Below are 21,256 nucleotides of genomic sequence, written 5' to 3' on the forward strand. Positions count from 1 at the left end.
CAGAGAGCTCTCCCAGCGCTGCAGGTACTCCACCTCCACGGGGGGGCACTGTTTACACTGGCGCTTTACAGCGCTGTAACTTGCTGCGCTCAGGGGGGTGTTTTTTCACACCCCTGAGCGAGAAAGTTGCAGCGCTGTAAAGTGCCAGTGTAGCCATAGCTTTAAACGCCTCCTCTAGCTCCAAAAGCTCTCTGCCTCTTCACAGCGAGCTCCTGTAGCTGCTACCAGTAGCAGGTCTCTGATCCTCTCTGTTCTCCAGCCACTAGGGGGATGGCATCAGCCGAAGGCTCTGCATGAGTAAGGACTTTCAGTTCATGCTTAACTTTATGTGGCATTGATTCAGGCATGGGCTTGAAGTGGATAGAGCCACTTTACCCCTGCTACGTGTTGTGACAGTTTCTAACCAGGATAACTAGCTTTTAAGTGTTCAGACCTGTTCCCATGTGTCCTGAGGGACCCTGCCCCTCCGTGCTTGCCAGTAGCAGCTGCCATCTTGATGCGGTCACCAGCAGGTGACATCTGGGAGCTGATGGCATCCCCCACATCGGGTTGCTGGCTAGGCAGCAGCGTCTTTGGCACCTGTTTCTCATCTGGTCCACATCGCTGAATTGGAAGGAGTCCAGCACAACGAGTGTCAGTCCTGGTGCATGCCGCACAAAAGGTGCCAGGGTATATCTGCCCTTCGACTTGGGGGCTGTTCTCAGTTCAAGGGTACATACCCACTCTAGCTCCAATCAAGCCAGCGTGCTAAAAATAGAGCGTAACCACGGCTGCACCAGCAGCAAGAGTGGCTAGCTGCTCTGTGTGTGTATCCAGGCTCTTGGACAGGTACTCAGATACAGTTACTCAGGTTGGCTAGCCCTACCTGCCAGGGCCGTGCTCTATCTTTAGCTTGATCAGAGCTAGTACCAGTGTGTCCTTGAGCTGAAAATTACACTCCCAGCTTGAAGTGCGGACGTAGTCGCAGTGTCTACACCTGGCCTGAAGCGGAGGCCTTGCTAGAGAGCCTGAGTACATCAGGAAAGGCCAAGCAGAGGAGTCAGGGCTGAGCTGTCTCTCAGAGGGGGTGAGGCTTGAGGAAGAAGGTGGCAGGGGCCTCAGGGTGGGTTTACTTCAGTTTTTGCCTGAAGGTGGCAAACTTTCTCTCAGGAATCTCCTTCTGTACAAGGGTGAACGTGCGCTGGGTCGGCCAAAAATATCCTGAGCCCGTAGTGGGTCTGGAATGGGCAGACCAAAGTCCTGTAAAGCTTATCAGAAGTCTTGTTTTTTGCCTTCCTCCACCATGTACCAGCCTGTTTGCATAGCCACTTCCATTCTCTCCAATCTCTGTTCAGCAATCCAAAGTCCTTCAGTATGTGTAAATATGCATGTAGGGAGTTAGAGCATGCTTGTATGTGGGACAAGAAATCTTTATGAAAAGGGGTTACTGTGCATGTACAAGGGTTACCTTTCAAATCCAAACCTCCACCCTGCGTCATTTTCTCTTCCCTAAACACCCAAATCAGAAGATTGTTCTCTACTGCCCACTTTGCAACCCCCCCTTCTGCCAGCTATGGACATCTTCCACCTCCCTGAAAGCATCACAATAATTTCATTGCTGCTTCAGGGCTGCAGAAGTGCTGAGTACTTCAGCTAAAAGGGGGCTGCAGTCTTCAACCCTGGCCAGGCATACTGGGAAAAAGGCAACTCACCATTACTGTATTGTTAGGGGGTCAAAAACACCTGCTGAACTGCCAGGTATCAAGCGAAACACAGCTCCACCATTAGTTTATTCAGATGACAGTAGTGTCTGCAGGCCTCGCTGTACAAATACGCAGTTAGGCACCATCCATGCCCTGAAGAGTTCACAGTGTAATTAGACAATGCAGAGGGAGAGGGAGAAAGAGAAAATAAGTTGCCCAAGGTCAAACGGCAGGTTAGCAGTGGAGCTGGGACTAAAACTCATGCCTCCTGCCCTCCAAGTCAGAGCCAGTCAGGCCAGCTGTACCAGCCCAATCAGCAATTCCACGGCCAGAAGGGACTATTGTAATCATATAGTCTGACCTCCTGTATAGCACAGGCCAGAGAACTTCCCCAAATTCCTAGAGCACAGCCATCTGTCATGAGCCCACTGGAACATCAGTGAAAAGCAGCAGTTCAGAAGGTGGCATTGGGGGAGCCAGGGGGAGCAGCTAAACTGGTAAAAAGAAAAGAATTAGCCATGCTGCTAGCAGCTGGCTGAGACCAGGTTCACTGAGATTCAGCCCAGAAAGAGAGACAAACTGCAGACTAAGCAGATTTCTTTGAAGGGGGAGACGGGGAAAAAGACTCTGTTGGCAATGCTAGTAAGATCTATGTTTGTGCTGCTCAGTAATTGGCATCTTTGCTTCCTCACCAACTGGAGCATTGGTTAAAGGAAAACAGGCCCTTGCTTTGATCGGCAGTTAAATTAGAATGTTTTCCCAGTGTGAAATAGTGCCTAGATCCACTACCTCGATATAACGCGACCCGATAGAACACGAATTCGGATATAACGTGGTAAAGCAGCACTCCGGGGGCGGGTTGGGGTTGTGCACTCCGGTGGATCAAAGCAAGTTCAGTATAACGCGGTTTCACCTATAACGCGGTAAGATTTTTTGGCTCCTGAGGACAGCATTATATCGAGGTAGAGGTGTTTCACAGTAGATAGACAACCTGTACTGTATATTAGAAAATAAAGAGGGACTTCACTCAGAGGAGGAGGCCACTGTGAAAGTGACATTCTTCATGACACTACAGGCAGCCCTATCATACAATGTTTAAGGAGGACCCCTCAGCAGGCCAAAAAGAGCGGGTCACATATCCTTGCTCCCCAGTGGTTGCAGCTGTGCATTCAGCCCTGTTTGGCACATAAGAAACCACTCCAGGTCTCATGTTAAGTAGGCAGAGGGCCCTGGGGAATGGCGTACATCCTGGGAACCTGGTGGAGCTACCTGGAAATCCAATCCTGGAGCAAGCTCTGGTATTTTTCTTACAGAAACCTGGGAAGAAGGACCCAGAGGCAGGCTCCATTATCCGCCTGCCTCTACCTGTCCCAGGCTCCTCAGACAATGTCTCTAACAACATGCTTCTTGTCTCGTCCACAGTAAGGCATTTTAATTCAGGCACCTGATGATACGCATCCCCTCCCCAGCTGGCCCCCTTCATCCAGAACAGAGACTGCCACAGGAGTCGCTTTGAAGTGAACCTTCTGTTTGCTGATGAATAGGAACCTTTTTTCCCCTTTCTGAGGGGGCCCAGCTGGCAGGCTGGGATGCGGAGCTGCTGTAAACTTATCTCTCCTGCCTCTGAAAGTAGAAGTATGCAGGTGGCCTGCAGCCTCTGGAAGGCACGCTCTCATCCACTAGAGCCGTCTCTCTCTTGCACACAACACACACAAGCTGAGCACCTGGTACTGTAAGCCCTCCGATTTCCTACGGAGAGCTTTCAGGATCGGGGCAGTTTTCCATGGAAGTCAAAGCAGTTGCTCAGAGCAGTCTGGGCACATGACCCCAACTCTATTGCACAGTCTTGATCAGCTTTGAGGCTTAGTATGTTTTGAAGGTGATCCTGATATACTGACAGCTGTCATCATGGACAGAATGGTAGAGATGGGGTGGTTGGGAGGACATAGGCCCTTTACTCCCCCTATCAAAGGTCTGTGTTTTTTTCTTAGTGGCAGTTGTGGATCAAGACCCTGCAGGACCCATGCAATCAATTTAGCTGGAGCCTGCAGAACAGCAGCCTTTCTCCATTTCGAAAGGGTCTGGGAGGCTTGATGAGTAGATATGCAAACTGAGCGCGTGATACAGATGGTTAACGTTTATGCTTCCAGGGTAGGAATCCTCCCACACAGCACAGCATTGCCCAATTGCCCAAGTGTGTTTTTTATCTCCATCGGAAACATAAGGGATTGGCCAGTGGTGGGAACTGGCTGCTGGCTTCCGTTGGCTCATGTGCAGACACGTCATAGCTAATCCTGAGTTGTTCTGATCACTCCCAAGAGAGGCTTAAGGAAGAAAAAGAGGCTGAGAAGTTCAAGTTGCAGGGTGTCCAGACTGAGGCCTAGTTTCAGCCCATTATAGATGTAGGAGCCAGCCATGGATTTCAGTGTTGGATCTGACTGAACTCTTCCCACATTTGAGTGTGTTTCTATCCAGGGATTTGGCCTGGGCCTTTCTTTGGTTTTCTTTATTTAAAAAAAACCCCAACAGGAACATGAGTCTTTTTCAAATTGCAAAGGAGTAAAGAAAATAATCCAGTAGGTCGGGAACTGATGACTAAAAGAGACTATTGTTTGCAGAGAAATTCTCCTTGCTCAGAGAAGGCATTCCCAGTGAGCAGGTGACAACTGGCTTCCTGCCATAAAGTGTTCTGCTGACGGGTGACCTCTCACCCCAAGGGGAACAGCAGGTAGTTTAAAGAAAGGAACCCCAAGGCTGCATGTCCCCCACCCCCCCAGTGACCTCCCATTCTGCTCTGGGCCGTGTTACCATGGTGACTTTGGGAGCCATGTCAAGTCAGGGAGCTGGTACGGAGGGCTAGAACTACCCGAGCTTGGATCTCCTGGTGCCACGCCAGGAAGCTTATGTTTCTGGAAGGGGGTGGGATTCCCTTCGGCAAATGTGAATAAACCCAATTTCCCCTGGGTGGTTCTCCTGGACCGAAAGTGACTGCTGTGAGCCGTGTGGTTCCAAAAAGACTGGATATCCAATCTGTAGGCGGTGCCACTCCCACCTGTTGCTTCCGTCCCTTCTCAATGGGGCAGAGTCAGGGAGATAATCCCTCACCACTCACCTCACCTTTCAGGCCTGAGGACAGAATGAAGGGAGGGCTTAGGAAAATCAGACTTCCAGTTCACTGCACCCAGCAGCTGGCATGGAGCTTCCATTTCACTGCCACGCATCTCTCCAGAGCACGGGGCAGATTTGGATCTGCATTTACTGTTGACTTTGGACACTGCTGTTTGAACTCCAGGGCGATGGCATCTCGACCTACCTGGCAGTGAGCCCATTGCCCTTTGTGCCTGCACAGAATAACAGAGACTCCTGGTGGGCTAAATCCTGAGCGGGCGAAAGCACCCTCCACTCCCATGGGCTTCAATAGGAGCCATGAGTCCTCAGCACCTCCCTGGGTTTAGCATGACCACTTCAGTGGAAGGGGCCCAGCCTCTCACAGGATCAGGGTCCCAGGTCATAAGCAACTTGGTGCAGAGACCACAAACAAGCCTCACTAACTGGCATCTTTACCGTTCTGTCATCTAGAATCTAGACCTGTCCAGAGTGAGGTTAATGCCATGATGCTAAAAACACAGGAGCCCTGTCTACACTACAGCTGCACTGGTGGTAATCACGGCTCTTAAATTTGCCAGTGTAGGTGCAGCCGGGGATGAAGGGCCAGAGCAAAGCTGCATATCTGAGCCGCACTCAGGTCCGTTACTGCGCCTTTGAGGGTCAATGAAAGGCCAGGAGGCCCGTTTCTCTCACTGCACCAGGCAGAGCATATTGAGGGAACACCAGGTGCTTCTCTGCTGGTTAGAACTGGCTAAGGCTGGATTAACCCCCCCACCCTGGGCTGGGCTGGTGTGTGCCCTTTGGGGGCTGGGTTGTCTCTCATTCCCTGCATCACTGCCTTGATGGGCGACAGTTAATGTTTAAACAGGAACATTTTTTTGCTGAATGATAAATACCAGTCACGAAGCTGGCTCGCTGAATTCCAACCTAAAACGCCTCTCCATTCCTCAGCCTCTGACTCCAAACACCGTGCCCTCCTCTTCCTGAACCACCTCCTTCAGACTCACCCCCAGCAGACACAGCCATGGGCAAAGGCAGGACACTGTCCCAGCCCACTTGCCTCTGTTCTCAGCTACCTAAAAAGACAGAAAAACCTAGACTTGTTCTCTGCAATTGTGGCCTCCCTTTTTAAGAGGGCATTTCTGCTTGTGAAGGGTGCCAGCCATGAAAGTTGAGGTTTCTTGTTTGCACACAGGACAGTTACAGCATGGGCAGCAGCAGTACAAGCCTCCCCACGCCAGTGCTTCTGGGTGGGGGGACCCCACTAGGGGGAGGAGGGGAGTTCAGATTCCATTGGCCTTTCCATTGACTGCTTGGCCTCTCTTCTGAGAATGCCCACTTTGGGCAAATTGCATGGGTAGTTTCTCAGATGTGGACACGTGCCCACTAGGAACTCATCTGAGACCCACCTACCCATTTCATGTGGACCGTGAAATAACCATCAGATGCCAATGACTACAGCTGGTCGGAAATTGCCCAATAGAACAGTTTTGTCGGAATATGCTGATTGGACAAAGATCAAAATGTTTCCTGGGAATGTACCAATTTGGTCTAATGTTTCCTGATGTTATCAAAATGGGTTTTGTTTGTACTGTTTTGACTTTGATATCATATTAAAAGAAGCATTTTGATAAGATCAGAATGAAATATTTTCAGAATATTTCATTTTGCAAAAAGTTCTGCGAGAGACATTTTGGCCCAGATCGGGACAAAACCAAGTTTTGGAATCTTGGAGTTTCCCCTACGATGGAAATTCCAAATTTTAACCAGCTCTACTAATGACTGACTCCCGACCAACCTGGGCTAGATTTTGACAAAAAACCTAGAGGTGAATGGCTCCTTAGGAACCTGCAGGATGGTCCAGTGTCCCCACTTTTTCCAATAAAACAATGCAATCAGGCCCCTTCAATTTCCCAGATTGCCCCAACTTCCATCATTGGTCTCATCAACTTGGTATTAGCTAATGTTGGTGAAGTCCTGGAGACATGAAAGGTGCTAAGAGCTCGGCTAATCGTATAAAATACTATACACCTTTCATGTTCCTCTGGCATGCCTGGAGTTCCTCACTTGGGTGTATTGTATAGTGCTATAGGATAGATTGCATCCCTGCATGCCTCATGTTAGAAGATGTACGTGTCACAATGGGCAAAACTGTTGAGGGCCCAGCACTGAAGAGGGAAAACCCCTGGTTTGATGTAGCACCCAAGTCACAGGGAGCCTCTCCAATCCAGTGTCCCCTGAATTTTCCATAGGGGCCCCCAGCTTTTGCAAGTCTACCTGAAACAGACACTGCTGGGTTCGAGGCCCTTACCTTTTGGCCCATCCAGGCCACGTTCAGACGTATCAAATCTCAGGTTGTCTCATGAATCCAGTTGATGCACGACCGGTCTATGCTGCTGCTGGTATTCCTGTGCTTACATGTTCTCACTTGAAGGGGACAGGGGAGGCCTGATAGACACAGGAGGTGATGGCTTGGCTGCACCTTCCCCCCTGAGGCTCTCTCTCTGTTCTAGCCTGCTGCAGCAAGAGTCACTGCCATTGGTGCCTGGAGGGATGTCCCGAAATGCCGGGAGCCATGGCCTGAGCAGAGAAAGCAGCATGGACAGGTGAGTGGTGCAGGGGTAAGGAGGAAATTAGTTGCCATCTCTCATGGTTTTTCCCCTGCCAATTGTTCTCATTGGACGGTGGGGGTTACTGTGGTCTCCTAGACAGGGGATGGTTCCAGCAGCATCAGATCACTGGGTTTTGTTATTTTCCTTCCCACATGAAGGTTATGCAAGGGGAAGGCACCGGGCTGACTGACAGCCCTGCACAGCAAAGCCCTTTAGGTATCCCCAGATCAGGCAGCAACAGGACCAGCTTTTACCTTGTCTTGCCAATGCCCCTCAACCCAGCCCTGGAAGGCCCATCTGTAGGATGGGATGGAAGTTTAGTCCCCTGCCTCTGCGCTGAGACTGCCAGCCAGGGGCTCGCTTACTCCCAACTGGTTTTTCGTGATTGGACTGGAAGGAGGCCAGCACCTCAGCTCACAAGGGTCCCCAGGCACCTGCCAGATGGTGCCAGCCTTCAGTGCTGTCTGGACTGGAACTGGCCACCACATGGTTTATTTATTTCCATTAATCTAACTCCTTGGTTAGAGGGGAAGGGCCCCTCTTCCCCCAGGCTGTGCTGCCCATCTCACTCCCCCTCCCCTTCCCTCCAGGGTGCATTAACCTCCAGGAGAGAGCCCGCACCAGGCCTGTACGTCACCAATGCCCCACAGAGTTTACAGTCTAAATGGACAGGGGCTGTTACCCCCATTTTACAGCGGGAGCCGGGGCAGAGAGTGATCAAGGGACTCGCCCACAGTGACGTGGGGCAGTCGGCAGAGGCAATAACAAAATCCATAACTCCGGAGTGCCTGTGCCAGGGCACGCTCACTATCCCCCCTTCGTGCCAGGACACGGTGTGGCAGGGGTTCTTTACTGTCCTGCCCCTTGTTGCTGGACAGCTTCCATGGCTCAGCCTTCCAGCCAGGTCCCCTTTCCATTTCCGGCCCCTTCCAGGGGTAAGAGAAAAGTCCAAACAAAACAAACCCAGAGTCTCCTGGCCATGATGCTCAGCCTTCAGTCCCCATCTGATTCTCCTAGTGCCGAAGCTTGTACTTCCCTCTCTTGTTTGTGGAGGGACCTGCGTGGGGCAGCTAAATGCTGCTCCTTATAATCCCTCACTGCTACTCTTGCCTTTGCCTTGTTTGTCAGCCTCTCTCACAGGGCTGCAGGCTTCATTGCCCCGCTCTGTCTGTAGTTCAGGTTCCACACGTGGCTTCTTCCCAGCCAGCTGCTGAGAGGCTCCCTCAAGTGCACTCCCTGGCAGCTCAGTTATGCCTCAGGCATTTAATGACTTTGTTGCTCATTAGCTTTCCCCTTAGCTCTTCTAGAGCTAGGTTCTCATTCAGGCCAGCTGCAGGTCCTCAGCCGGCTTCTCCTCCAGTTGTCCCTTTCCCCCCCTCATCTGCCCTTTCACCTTTATGTGGGAGGAGGGGAATGGCTCCAGCTAATGCCTCATCATCCCTTGCTCTGCGGGAGGAGGCAGAACATATGCTGGTTTCCTTCCCAAAGCTCATCCCAATTGGCTGGGTGGGAGAGGAGCCTTGTCTCAACCACTCTGCAAGGCTCCTGGTCCCAGGCCCTTAAAGAAACAATAACAAGTTTGCCCCCCAGACACTACTATTTTCCTAGGTCCCTGCATACATCTGCCCGGTGCCCAAAAGTTTAAAGGGCCATGCTTTGGGACAGAGGTGGACTGCCCCCTCGGGCCTACTACCCTTAAGGGGACAGACTGACCCCATAAGAGTGCCAGTCTAGTGCCTTAACCTAGTGCTTAATTTGTGCCTGGGCTTGCCACATCAGTTATGAAAATAAAAGAAAAAATTGCTTGAGCCCCAGCACCTCTTTCATTACAAATTAAGTGCTGCCTTAACCACAGGACCAAACTTCTTCCAAATGGAGTCACGAGGGCTCAGCACCTCTGAATCGCTGGGCCTCTCAAACTGGGCTCCCAAAACCCAAGGCGCTCAACCTTAGTGCACAGATTTGAACGCTTAGAGCGAAGTGACTAGCTCAAGGTCACACACTGACCCAGTATCGGAATTGGGACTAAACCCCGGGTCTCCTGACTCCCAGCCCCCCAGGCACTAATCATTAGACCATCAGGAATCCCAGTAAGAAGGATAGGAAGAGCTACAGCAGAAGCTGTTGGATCTTCTTCTGATTTACCAGCACATGAAAGAGAAATGCACACAAGTGAAATTCAGTGCAAAAGGAATATTTAGCTCTTCTCTTTTTCTCCCCCCTCCCCCCCAGAGAGAAGCCATCTAAATATTCTTCGGAGCCTGGCAAGGCTAAATCCACCAAGGAACAGGTAATAAGCATATGCTTAGTGCTGTCATTCTCATCACTTTGTCCTTGTCTTTCCAAAGTTTGTAGTCAGTTTGGGCTTTGGGAAAAGAACCCGATGAGGAAGGGGAAATGTTCTCTGAAAATAAGGTCCGTTTATTTGAAAGGTGTTTGACACACACACCCTCCCACGGCACTTCTCCTAAGAGACTGAGTGATCCTAGATTTGCAGGAAGGATAAGCAATTCTGAAAAGGTTGGAGGTTTGGCTCAGAGAAGCAGACAGAGTTTCAGCCACTCATTAGCTCTCCCCAGATCTCCTGGGCCTGCCAAACTGAATTGGGACTCTCAAGGGACAGGCATTTGCTTTTGGATGCCAGTGACTTTTCTCACGGCATGTTTGTGCCTGAGCACCCAGCTCTGGGTGGAACCCAAGGAAGCGAGACCATGAAAGATACTAATGGAAAAGCAAGCCAAACCTTTCCGAACCTCAGAAGAGCTGAAGTATGTGTTGAAGGTGAACTGTATTATCCAATACTTCTTTAATCCAAACGGCTATACCAGTGATAGCCTGTGTGGTGGCACTGGACTAGTGCAGGAGTTGAATGTGAACTGTATTATGTTTTGCCCAGGATGTGACTGGCAAGGGGCTGGCCTTCTCTGCACCTTCCCAGTGTAAATAAATAACAAGAAGTCATAGCTGGTGGGTGGAAGAGGAGGAGCGTGTTAAGCAGCATGTGTGGGAGTGCTAAGCCCGGGTCTGTACTGTCCACACTAGCCAAACTATGGTAGAACAGTGGTGGAACATCAATGTTCTACCAAGGCAGGAGCTTGCTCCAGTGCCATTTGAAATCCGTGGGAGTTGGATCCAGTCCACAGTGCCTAGTTCTGCAGCTCTTGGTCACCATCGGACCCACTGTTCTACCCATCTCCACTGGCTTTCCAAGCTGTGGCAGAACCCCATTTAGAACTCTGCTTTTGCATGGCTTTCACACTGGCTTGCCTGGCCAGTGTATGTGGGGTTTGTCTAGTGCTCAGCTCCCCCACCCTGTATTCATGCTTTCCATGGACATGCTTGGTCTGGCTGTGACTTCAAGCTTTAAGACCAGCCAAGGAAAGTACATTTGAGCTGTGATGAGGAATCATTAATAAGGTATTGGAAGCCCCTTAACACAGAATAAGTCTGCAGAGGAGACAATACTGCTACTGTTTATTGAGCATTCTTAATCTCTAAGTGATTTGTGTGCTTTGATTAACTGATTCTACCAACACCCCTTGTGAATTGGGTATCACCATGCTCCTTTTACAAATGGGGAAACTGAGGCAGATAGCGGGGAAGTAGCTTGCCGGTAGTCACACAGCAGGTCAGTGGCAGAGCCATGGACAGGATCTAGGAGTTCTCAGCTCACAGTCCTATGCTCAGACCAATACGTATAGAAGCTCCTTGAGGCAGGGTCCATTCTTTTGTTCTGTGTTTGTACAGCACCTAGTACAATGGGATCCTCCTGGTCCATGATTAGGGCTCATACAGGCTCCCACAATCCAAAAAAATAGTAATAATAATAATGAATAATTCAAACAGCTGCTGCTGCTGGGGTTAGCAGAAGTCCATGGGTGGGTGCATCCCTTTCACGCCTCCCTGGCATCTGGTAAGGAATGGAGGTGTTAAGGAGAAGTGTGGGATGATTTCAAGACCGAAATGTGGTTCCTTCTTCTTTCAGGCCAGCTCGTGCCCCCAGTCACTGACGTCAATAGTGAAGGCGGACCCCAGGTTCGGGAAGCTCTTTAGATTCCACATCCCAGTGCTGATGTGGGCACGGCACTTCACCCAGGAGACCTGGGACAGACTGAAGGAGCGCAGCGTCCCGTATGGCTGGCAGGGTTTGTCCAACACAGGTAATGGAAGTGATGGTGCACTGCAAACCCCTTTGTGACATGCCAGAAGCCCCATTCCTGGTCCCAGGAATAGTCTACCCAATAGCCATCTGATGGGGACAACATTCCCTTGCCGCCCACCAAGGCTGGGACTGGTACCTCCATTGTGTTGGATGCATTATAAATACAATAGGTTGGATAAAAGAACAAAAGGAAAGTGACGTAGGGATGGAAGATTTTGGATCCCATCGCCAATCCTCTTAGCCGGCCGGGCCCTGCTTTCCATTTATAATTCCTAGCTCCAATATAACACTTTTCATTGGTAGATCTCAAAGCCCTTCACATAAGAGGTCTGTATCATTATCCCCTGTACCGGTAGGGAAACTGAGGCACGGAGTGGTGTAGTGACTTACCTAAGGGGATCCAGCAGCTCCATGGCAGAGCTGGGAATAGAACTAAGGTCTCAGCCTAGGGCTTGAACCACTGCCTTTGAGCTGTAAGAGGAATAGGTTCCCAGGGTTCAGCTCTAGCTGTGTCAGCCTAACCCTATATCCCAGTGCTGCCCCTGCAAGCTTCCTAGCAGACACCCGTATCACAGAAGCCTCCAAACTAATGAGCTCTGACTGGCAGAGAGGCCAAGGAGTGAACAGGCCATGGAGCATGAGCTCCCTGCTCACCTCGAGGAGTGGCCCCGGCTGTGGAGACACATGGGCAGGAAAGTGGCAGGGAAGCTGCCCGTGCTGCAGCTGTTGGGAGGACTGCTCCTCCAGCATTGGGACAGGCACCTTCCACCAGCACTCGCTTCCTGTTTTGAGTGGGGCGGATATGTGGGATGGGAGGAGGGGGCGGGGCAGCTGGGGTAGGTGAGTGGGATGGGAGGGGGAAGCAGGGCAGCTGGGCTGGAGAATGGGATGGGGGAGGACAGGGCAGCTGGGGTGAGTGAGTGGGATGGGGGGAGGGGGATAGGGCAGCTGGGGTGGGGGAGCGGGATAGGAGGGGGGGGGCGTGGCAGCAGATTTACAAACCAAGTGATTACACTAAGATTTCCCCTGCTCCCAGCTTCTCTGTAGAGCAACCATCTCATCCTGTGCCTGAGGGGAGGCGGGGGAGGGTGGGCAAACCGCCTCTGAGGGTAAAGGGTGATCTCTGACAAGAAGCTCACTTCAGGTTGGAAATGCTGGTGGTTGCTCTACAAACTTCTTTGCCACAGACAGAGAGATTAGCTGGAGGGGCATGTATGGGCATGGCTGGGTAGAGGTCATCCTACAGCCCAGGCCTTGATTAAAACGCCTGCTGTGTAACCAGAGAATTAAATACCTTTTGACTAAAGCCCCTCCTCCCCGGGGAGTCAGAGCCCGCGGGGTGGGAGGGGACGGTTTGGAAATGCTGCAATCAACATCTTGTGACATTTTCCTGAATAATAGGTCCCAGTGTCTGCACAATTATTAACTCAAACCACAAGGCTCTCAAACAACCTGCTCCATTGTTGCTGGCGACTGGCTGCTGGGAATTGTTTCCCTTCCCACCCTCTGCACCTCTCCAGCCGCCAGCAGCATGACTCCCTCAATGGTGCGATGACGACAGAGGCACTTGGCAGTTGCGTGGGCAGCACCAGCTGCAAAGAGTCATGCCTGAAAGGGCCAGGGCAGGCTTGCTTCTGTCTCACCACCCCTAGTAGGGGGATGAGAGCAGAGCGCTCCATAGGCCCCTACTGCAAAGAGCCGTTCCTTTCAGACTCAGACGATAGCCTTTACACTGCTCCCGAGCCAGCCAGACACACCCGGGGAGTGCCGGGGAGCCGGCAGAAGTCGGGGTTGCGGAGCTCTGAGCTGGGCCCAGTTTAGATGTTGTTGTAGATACCTGCGCCTCTGCTCACGCAGTACGGGGCTGGTGCTGACTAGCCGATTCTTGCCTTGATCTGCAGCCATTGCCTCCACCTTGCATCTGCTCAATGATTCTGCCAACAGCTGGCTGTTCGACAAAGCCAGGTTCACTGAAGGCTGCGTCCGCTGCGCCGTGGTCGGGAACGGAGGGATTCTCAATGGATCCCGGCAAGGCAAGGAGATAGATGCCCATGACTTTGTTTTCAGGTATGGAGAGCTCAGCAGCCCACGCATCCTGGGAGCTGTAGTTTGAGGGAACCAGGGGCACTTACCCGTGATCAGCAGTTAACTAGCAGGGGATCCTGCTTAAAGATCTTGTGTATTAACCCAGGGCATTCTTCGTAGGGCAGCTCCGGCTGTACATTTCATGCCCTCTTGCAGCCATGGCTGTGATTGCTGCCCATTGTGGGCAATGCTGCTTGATAGCTTGTCATGTGGCCCAGCTGCTCCAGCAGAAGGGGCAGGATTATACAACTTTCACAGAGACCATATGGCAAATCCCTATCCCACGGTTCCCCTTTCAGGCTGCTTTGGCCTTTCCTGGATGCCCCAGTGTAAGGTGTGTTCCAGTCACTTTGTACCAGCACAGCCTCATCCTGTGGGATTATCTGGCCCCAGGGTAGCATTTGTGCAATTAGGAGGAAGGTGTAACCGCTGCCAAAGACCGCGCCTGCACTTCGGCCAAAGGGAAGGCATCAGTGCAGTGCTCTGCACACCAGTGTGGGGAGAGGAAATGTAGGCCAAGGACACCAGACCAAATCCCTGGTGCTGTAGAGGGGCTGAGATATTTACTGTCCAAGTGAGAGAGGCCTCAGTTTGTAGCGTCCCATCTGAGTGTCGTTCCCGTCCCTCCTCATACAATAAGTGCATGATACCCAGCACGGCTACCTCAGAAGGATGAGGGATGAGTCATCCCTGCTGGGAACTGAACCAGGACCCTAGGCCTTTCAAACTGCACGCGTGGCCCTCTGTGCCATCCCTGCGTAATAATGTGTGAGGGACTTTAGGTGACAACTCTACAGCCATAAACTGGCACACAATCCCAATTAGCAGCAGCATTGATGGGGGAGAATTGTGCTTAGGGCTCTGTGGTGAAAGACCGGTCCTTAATCAGAGCCTTGGTCTTCTCCCTTTTCCACCCACAGGCTAAATGGGGCTGTGATCAAAGGCTTTGAAGACGACGTCGGGACCAAGACATCATTCTATGGTTTCACGGTGAACACAATGAAGAATTCCCTGATCGCCTACAGAGAGTATGGCTTCATCCAGATACCCCAGTCCAAGGTAAGCCATCAGGGCTGGGGGTTGTTGTGCAAATATTTGGTTGGAACTGGAGTCATCCAGGCCGTGGCAACACCCGCTGCGGGATGGAGCTTTGCTGACCATCTTGGCCTTTCTGGCCATTGACTCACACCACCTTGGAACCTGCGTAAAGTGCAGGAGGCCCTGAGACCATCAATCTGTGACTCTTCCTGTGAGGTCGCCCTGGTTCCTTTCAGCTCCACCAGAAACCTTCTCCATGTTTGAGAAGCGCTGGGTGTCCATGGCTCCCCATGCTCAATCTTACCGCCAAAGAGCATGTGTATGTTTAGTTGCTCTGCGTTAGTGACTGAGGCTCTTGCATCTAAGTGGGGCTGAGGGTGTGACAGGATGTCGTGCTGTAGTGCCTGCTACACCAAAGCATTATGTATTTTGTGCCCCCACCCTGCTGCAGGACCTGCGGTATATTTTCATCCCCTCGGACATACGCGATTACATCATGCTGAAGTCAGCCATACTGGGCAGCCGTGTCCAAGAGGGTTATGACAAAGGCGATGAGTAAGTAACACTTCCAACCTTTCTGCCCACCCTGAGCCATCTCAGGCATAATGCTACTGGGCAATGGATGTCCTCCAACTGCAGGGTGGATACAGCATAGACAGCATTAGTGCACACTGCCTTCTGCAAAGCTGTCTCAGCCCTCTCTAAGGTACTTACGTGGCCCACAGTCTCTGTATTCATCCTCCCAGAACCTCTTTGAGAGAAGGGCCATTATACAGATTGGAATACAGAGACTTAAGTGACATGACTATGGTCCCACGGGAAGGCTGTGGCAGAGCAGAGACATAGGACTCCCACATCCCAGGCTAGTGCCCTAAACACTGGACCATCTTTCCTCTCTCTGCCCTGTCTTTGGGCCTCAGCAGCACCTCATTTTCACAACCCCAATTGGAGCAGCTCTGAAAGCATCACCCAGACGTCCCGAACGACCGACCCAGAAGTAATTTAATGCAGAAAATCTCTGCACACAGAAATGATTCTCCTCCCTTCTATTAATGACAATCATTTTTCACAAGCACCTTTCATTTGTAAGCAAAGTTAGAAGGGAGCAGGATCAAAACAAAGCTTACATTGTACATCTGGCTGCAACCTTAACTCCATAATAAGAAATGAAAGCCCTTCAGTGTCTCTCTGAGTTTCTGCCTCAGAGGAAAAGTGTTAACTCTGGGCTCCAGGGAGTTGTATTTTTATTCCACTGTTTAATATTTTCTCTCAGTCTGATCCCTCCGTTGCTGACAACCAGCACCATTGGTCAATCTAAAAATTCAGATTCTTTTCAGGTCGTAATATAAACACTGAGCTGTCTAAATACTGACTTGAAATGAAACTAGTCCTTTTGATCTTCCTGCCACAGCCCACGGACGTATTTTGGACCAGAGGCATCTGGAAAAAAGTTCAAGCTGCTGCACTCAGATTTCATACACTATCTAACACTGAGGTAAGGAAAACGAGGCACTGCCTCTACGGAAAACATTGCCTCAAAACCCTCCAGCTCATTCAGCAAACCGCTCTGGAACTGCCCTGGTTCTGTTCACTGCAGCCTGCCCCGCAATCAAACCCCTCCATCTCTATCGCACCTGCTCACTGCAGTCTTCCCCCATCACTGAAATGTAGTCCAGTACCACTCAGTGCATTACATTCCAGTCACTGGAGCCCAACCCACTGTGATCTCTCTTGGATTTACACCCACGTGCTCCCATTCATTGCAAGCCAATCCAGTTTCTTGCAAGCCACTGTGTGTCCATTCACTGCCATGCAGTGTCATCCTTTCCTCGGCAACTCATCTTGTTCACTGGGATTTGGTGCAGCCCATCTCTCTCCATTTCACTGATCTCACCTGTTATAATCCCTGTTTGTTTACAGATTTCTGAGATCTGAAATAATAAATACTCAATATGGGTATCTCTACATGCCCAGTACTGGTGCCCTCATGCTACTGACAGCCCTCCATACCTGTGACCAGGTAAGAGCCGTCAGGGCTACCTTTCTTCAGTGCCTAGTACTCTGCTGGCCAGCCTGAATAAAGGCTGATGGAATTAGCGTGGGGTGGAGTTAAAGCATGGCCTTGGCTTGGTTCTTAACCCTCCTGTTATAGGAACCAGAGATATTTGGGTAGAGCTCCATGAGCCCCAACCTGGTATGAATCATTTCACTCATGGTGCCTGCTGCAGTGTGCCACATGGATTCCAGGATGTACCAGGTACATGGGGCGGCACCAGTGGGGCACTGTACTCCACACAACTACTCCAGCAACGTCTGACTGAGTGGGTAACTCCTTATCTGAAGCCTGGGGTCAGGTCTGCCTAGGACAGGCTGGGCACCGATCCTACCTCCTGTCTGTTCTGTTACCCTTTCCCCCATCTGCAGGTCAGTGCCTATGGATTTATCACGGACAATTACCGAGAGTTTTCAGACCACTACTATGAGCGAAAGAAGAAGCCTCTGGTGTTCTATGCCAACCATGACATGCTGCTGGAGGCGGAGCTGTGGAAGAGCCTGCACAGGGCAGGCATCATGAAGCTGTATCAGCGGTGAGGCTGGGTGGCACATCCCTTGGACTCTTGCTGTAACAAAAGTAGTTTTTCTCCTCTTCCCCAAGGGCTCCATTCTCCCTGGCAGGGGCTGTCCAGAATTCATGGGCAAAGGTGGCAAACTGAGAGCTCACCCAAAGCCAGCCTTACAAGCAGGAGCAGAGGGCGAGTGCATGAAGTGCAAGACTGCCTTCTGCAAGCCAGGGGTGCTGCCTGGAGGATTTTGCTCAGATGTTGCTGAGATGGCAAAGCAAGTGGGGTGAGGTCTCTCTCCAAGGAACCTGCTGATTGGCTCGAGACAACAAATCCCAGACCCTGCCTTTGTCCCAGAAATGCCCCGGTTCCTCCTATTGAATACGACACCTGCAAGGAGTAACTTCTGACACTGGGAAACGACGAGGGGATTTCAGAAGCAATAAGCCTGAATGTTCGATGCGCGTCTCCCAAAGGGGCGTGATAGCCCTGAGAGAAGACGCTTGCTCCCCAGCACATTCCAGCTTCTCATTGCCTTCCTTTGAGTATTACATGCAGAGCACAGAATGTGGCTGTGGAAAATACCCAGCCTGCCGGTCCCACCTTTCCATCACACACAAGGGTCTGCCACAACCCCGAAGAGCCTAATTTGTTGTGTTCAAACTCCTTCATGGAGGGACACATCACAGCCACAATCCTATAGCTGAGACCACCTTGATGGAGCTTGTGGACATTGCTCCTCAATAGATTGGGTGGGTAGGTGAAGAGCATTGGGGCCAGGCAGCCTTAACTGTATGAAGGCCCCCCGAGCCAACATATGCACATACACTCCACTTTCCAGACAGATCTCCCATCACTAGCAGCATGTAGCAGAGGCTGACTGCCCTCTCCAACCTGTGCTTCAGCCACACTCCTGGGGCTTTCACTCCACATTGATGTCAACAGGTGAGGGTGGGGTTGTCATAGCTTAATTAGGCCCCCCACAGGAAATTGGGGCAGGTGGACCTGGTCAAATGGGAGGAGTTGAACTATGCATTATTTTGCATTGCAAACCTAGGGGCACCGTGTATATTCAGAGGAGCCCCAGCTCTTGTACAGATGGATGGAACCCACCACTCCATTACTTAATACTAAATCCCCCTCAAGCTAAATAAAAAACTCAACTAGCCAGCAGTAAGGAGGGAAAATTCTTTAACCATGAAGCTACATTTTGTAAGTTAATTACATGTAACTAGGAAGAGTAGATCAGCAACAGGTTGGTTTTGTTCTACAGGGAGGTTGCAATGACTAGTGATGGATGGATGCTAAAGCACAATGGAGGAGTGTAATTTGAAACATTTTCCCACTCTGTATAATTGCATAAATGTTGAATGATCTTTTATGTTTTCTTTTGTTGTTTTGGGTTGGGGTGGGGGAAGGGGGTAGAATATGACTGGCAGAGGCTGGCACTGAAAGCAGAGCAACAATACAGTGGGTGGCTGGACACGAGAGGAGTCTGATCTGGGGGTACGGCTGCAGTGAATTTCTACACAAGAGGGGAGGGTGAACAGTTCTGAACTCCATGAGCGACAAGTGCTGGCAAAGGCTGATGAACGTGATCCTAACGCGCACAGGCAGGGACTCAGCACCCACTTGCTTTGCTCTAAGCCCAAGAATTAACATTTTAAAAAATAGTTTATTTGTCCTAGTCATCCTTGTAGAACAGCACTCAGGGCTGCAGATTGTAACAGGGGAACAGCTAGGATACAAGACTAGGTATCGGGAGACCCAGAAACTCAACCTCGCTGTGCCACTGTGTCTGTTCTCAGGTTTGATTTTATGTATTGCAAGATACAGAAACTAGCAGTGTTCATACTGACTCATTCCATATCTGTAAAGCACATACACGTTATCTGCATTTAACAGATGGGGGATGTGAATCGTCCAAGTCCACATCAGTGCCCAACATGGATGATCTAGAACTTTAGCTCAGTTAGGGAACAGTTCTACTATACCCTCCCGGTGCAAGCAGATCTCTTGCCTTCTATAGGGGTAGGTTAGTCATGGAAGGCTGTAACCATATCTGAAAACTGTTCCAGCCATAAGCCCCTGTGTGGAGGGCCTTACATTCTGAAAGCCCTGTAAAGTGCTGCATGTTACTAGCTTTTTCTATAGCCTGGTGATGTAGCCTCTTTTAGTAATGAGGGACTCGCCCTTCTCCTTGCAGTCATATAGCATAGAGTCTGATGTATCATAGGTGAAAGGGCTGGTTAGACTCACTTAACTTTGGGTTTAGAACATCACTAAAACTCAGACACCTGACATTTTTGATGATTTATTTCTGAAAGATAAAACCTCCTTGGTCAACAGCTCTCTTCTCCAGCCAGCCCTGTAGGGGAAAAAACAAAACAGGATCTAGTCAGTAAAGGAAAACATTAACAAGCCCCTTTCTTCTGTGCTGTCAAATTTATTGTAAAAAAAAAAAAAAAAAAAAAAAAAAAAAAAAAAAAAAAAAAATCAGAGTAGGGAAGGTGGCCAAGCGCCAAGGACACAAAGGAGCCATCCATCTTTATTTTACCAGGAATACAAAGAAGATCGTTTGAGGAGGTTGGCAAGACTTAACTGAAATGATGGACAGGCCCGTTCTTGCTCTATTACTGACTGGCATGATAAAGACCTGCACTTTATCAGATGCAAGGCTGGTCCTGTCAATGGCACAGCTAATCTCACTGGAGCCATGTTCCTAGCACTCCAAGCAATTGTCCCTTTTCAGCACTTGAGTCTCAGACCCATTCTTGCCTTAACAGACACCCCGGAGCTGTGTCAAACTTAACAGCAAAGAGGAAACCCTGCAGTTATGTGCTGGTGACGTCACCTGTGGGTATCAGGTACCAAATGAGAAGTACTGATAAACAAGGACTATATAGGAGACAGACTGACTGAGACCTTGCTTCAGATCATTCTTCCTCTTTTGCAGCAGCATCCTGAAGTTAGAGACTTATCAAAGTCAACTGACATGCAAAGTCTGCAAAAAACAGCTGCTATCTAGATATTGCAAATAAGATTTGTGTTGAAACAATTCCTGAATCTCCACAAGTACTGAACACTGTTTACTTTTATTTTCTATTTCTAGCCTCTCTTTTGTTTTATTTGCAACCTGGGAGCAGACAGCTCCAGTTTCTTACTCAATAAATTATGCCTTCTAATTAAACAAATCCTGACATTGCACCAAGTGTGACATGAAAAATCCAAATGATAGAACAAAGTTTTGTACAGGAATTCACTGCCAATCTACCGCATATCAAACACCAAACACTTAAAACAAATCCATTGCTTTTCTACTACATTCCTCCCCATCCCACATACCAACCTCCAAGCCTAAAGGAGTTCGGTTATCTTTGGATCCATTGTCCAATTCATTCCAGGTCAGGAAACCATGCACATGTTACAAGGACCTCTGGCAGATCGATCACACCTTCAAATCCTGTTGGAGTTTAAATTACAGTGAGTTGCTAGAAAGAATGCAGTTAATGGTCAGTCATTTGGAAACTTTTTAAATTCAAGATTAGAGTGCTTAAAAAGGCAAGTATGCATTCTTCTCTTTCCTCATTTGTGACATGGAGTACAGAAGTTAAGTGACTTGCCCAAGGTCAAGCTGCAGGTCAGGAATAGAACGTAAATCTTTGATTGGATGTCCAATCTCTTGCTGTAGCCTCTCCTCTTGCTCTCAATGCTATTACTCTTATTGTTTTGATAAAAGAATCAAGGGGTTATTCAGGGATGGAGAAATAAAGTGGAGCATGACAGAGGACAGTAGGGCTCTCGCGTTCCCTGAGGAGAAAACAATGATCCTAGTGAGGCAAATAGAAAGGAGCATAAACACTGCCAAATTAAGTGCAAGAATATAATAAGAAAAGCCAAAGAGGAGTTTGAAGAACAGCTAGCCAAAAACTCCAAAGGTAATAAAATGTTTTTTAAGTATATCAGAAGCAGGAAGCCTGCTAAACAACCAGTGGGGCCCCTTGATGA

The 21,256-nt window shown here is 49.9% G+C and overlaps 1 protein-coding gene and 1 long non-coding RNA gene across 4 annotated transcripts in view; one reads left to right on the top strand and one right to left on the bottom strand.

Moving 5' to 3' along the window:
• Window positions 1-20,442, top strand: part of ST6GALNAC2 (ST6 N-acetylgalactosaminide alpha-2,6-sialyltransferase 2) — a 26,260-nt gene extending 5,818 nt beyond the window's left edge. The window contains exons 2-11 of one of the 3 annotated variants that reach the window (XM_042841155.2): window positions 7,304-7,396; window positions 9,635-9,692; window positions 11,388-11,562; window positions 13,466-13,631; window positions 14,570-14,708; window positions 15,139-15,242; window positions 16,099-16,182; window positions 16,608-16,707; window positions 17,112-17,275; window positions 20,035-20,442. In XM_042841155.2, the coding sequence (XP_042697089.2) occupies window positions 7,304-7,396; window positions 9,635-9,692; window positions 11,388-11,562; window positions 13,466-13,631; window positions 14,570-14,708; window positions 15,139-15,242; window positions 16,099-16,182; window positions 16,608-16,707; window positions 17,112-17,275; window positions 20,035-20,170 (1,219 nt within the window). In that variant the 3' untranslated portion in view covers window positions 20,171-20,442. Of the gene's footprint in view, window positions 1-7,303; window positions 7,397-9,634; window positions 9,693-11,387; window positions 11,563-13,465; window positions 13,632-14,569; window positions 14,709-15,138; window positions 15,243-16,098; window positions 16,183-16,607; window positions 16,708-17,111; window positions 18,625-19,808 lie in introns of those variants that run through there. The other 2 variants (XM_042841156.2, XM_005297542.4) reach the window with 2 other exon arrangements.
• Window positions 14,567-21,256, bottom strand: part of LOC101952156 (uncharacterized) — a 14,837-nt gene continuing 8,147 nt past the window's right edge. The window contains exons 5-6 of the long non-coding RNA XR_002888153.3: window positions 20,598-20,711; window positions 14,567-19,616 (exon numbers count right to left, since the gene is read on the bottom strand). This is a non-coding gene — a long non-coding RNA (uncharacterized LOC101952156). The remainder of the gene's footprint in view (window positions 19,617-20,597; window positions 20,712-21,256) is intronic.

Source organism: Chrysemys picta, chromosome 12 (genome assembly GCF_011386835.1).
Source record: "Chrysemys picta bellii isolate R12L10 chromosome 12, ASM1138683v2, whole genome shotgun sequence".
In the NCBI taxonomy this organism is placed as follows: Eukaryota; Metazoa; Chordata; order Testudines; family Emydidae; genus Chrysemys; species Chrysemys picta.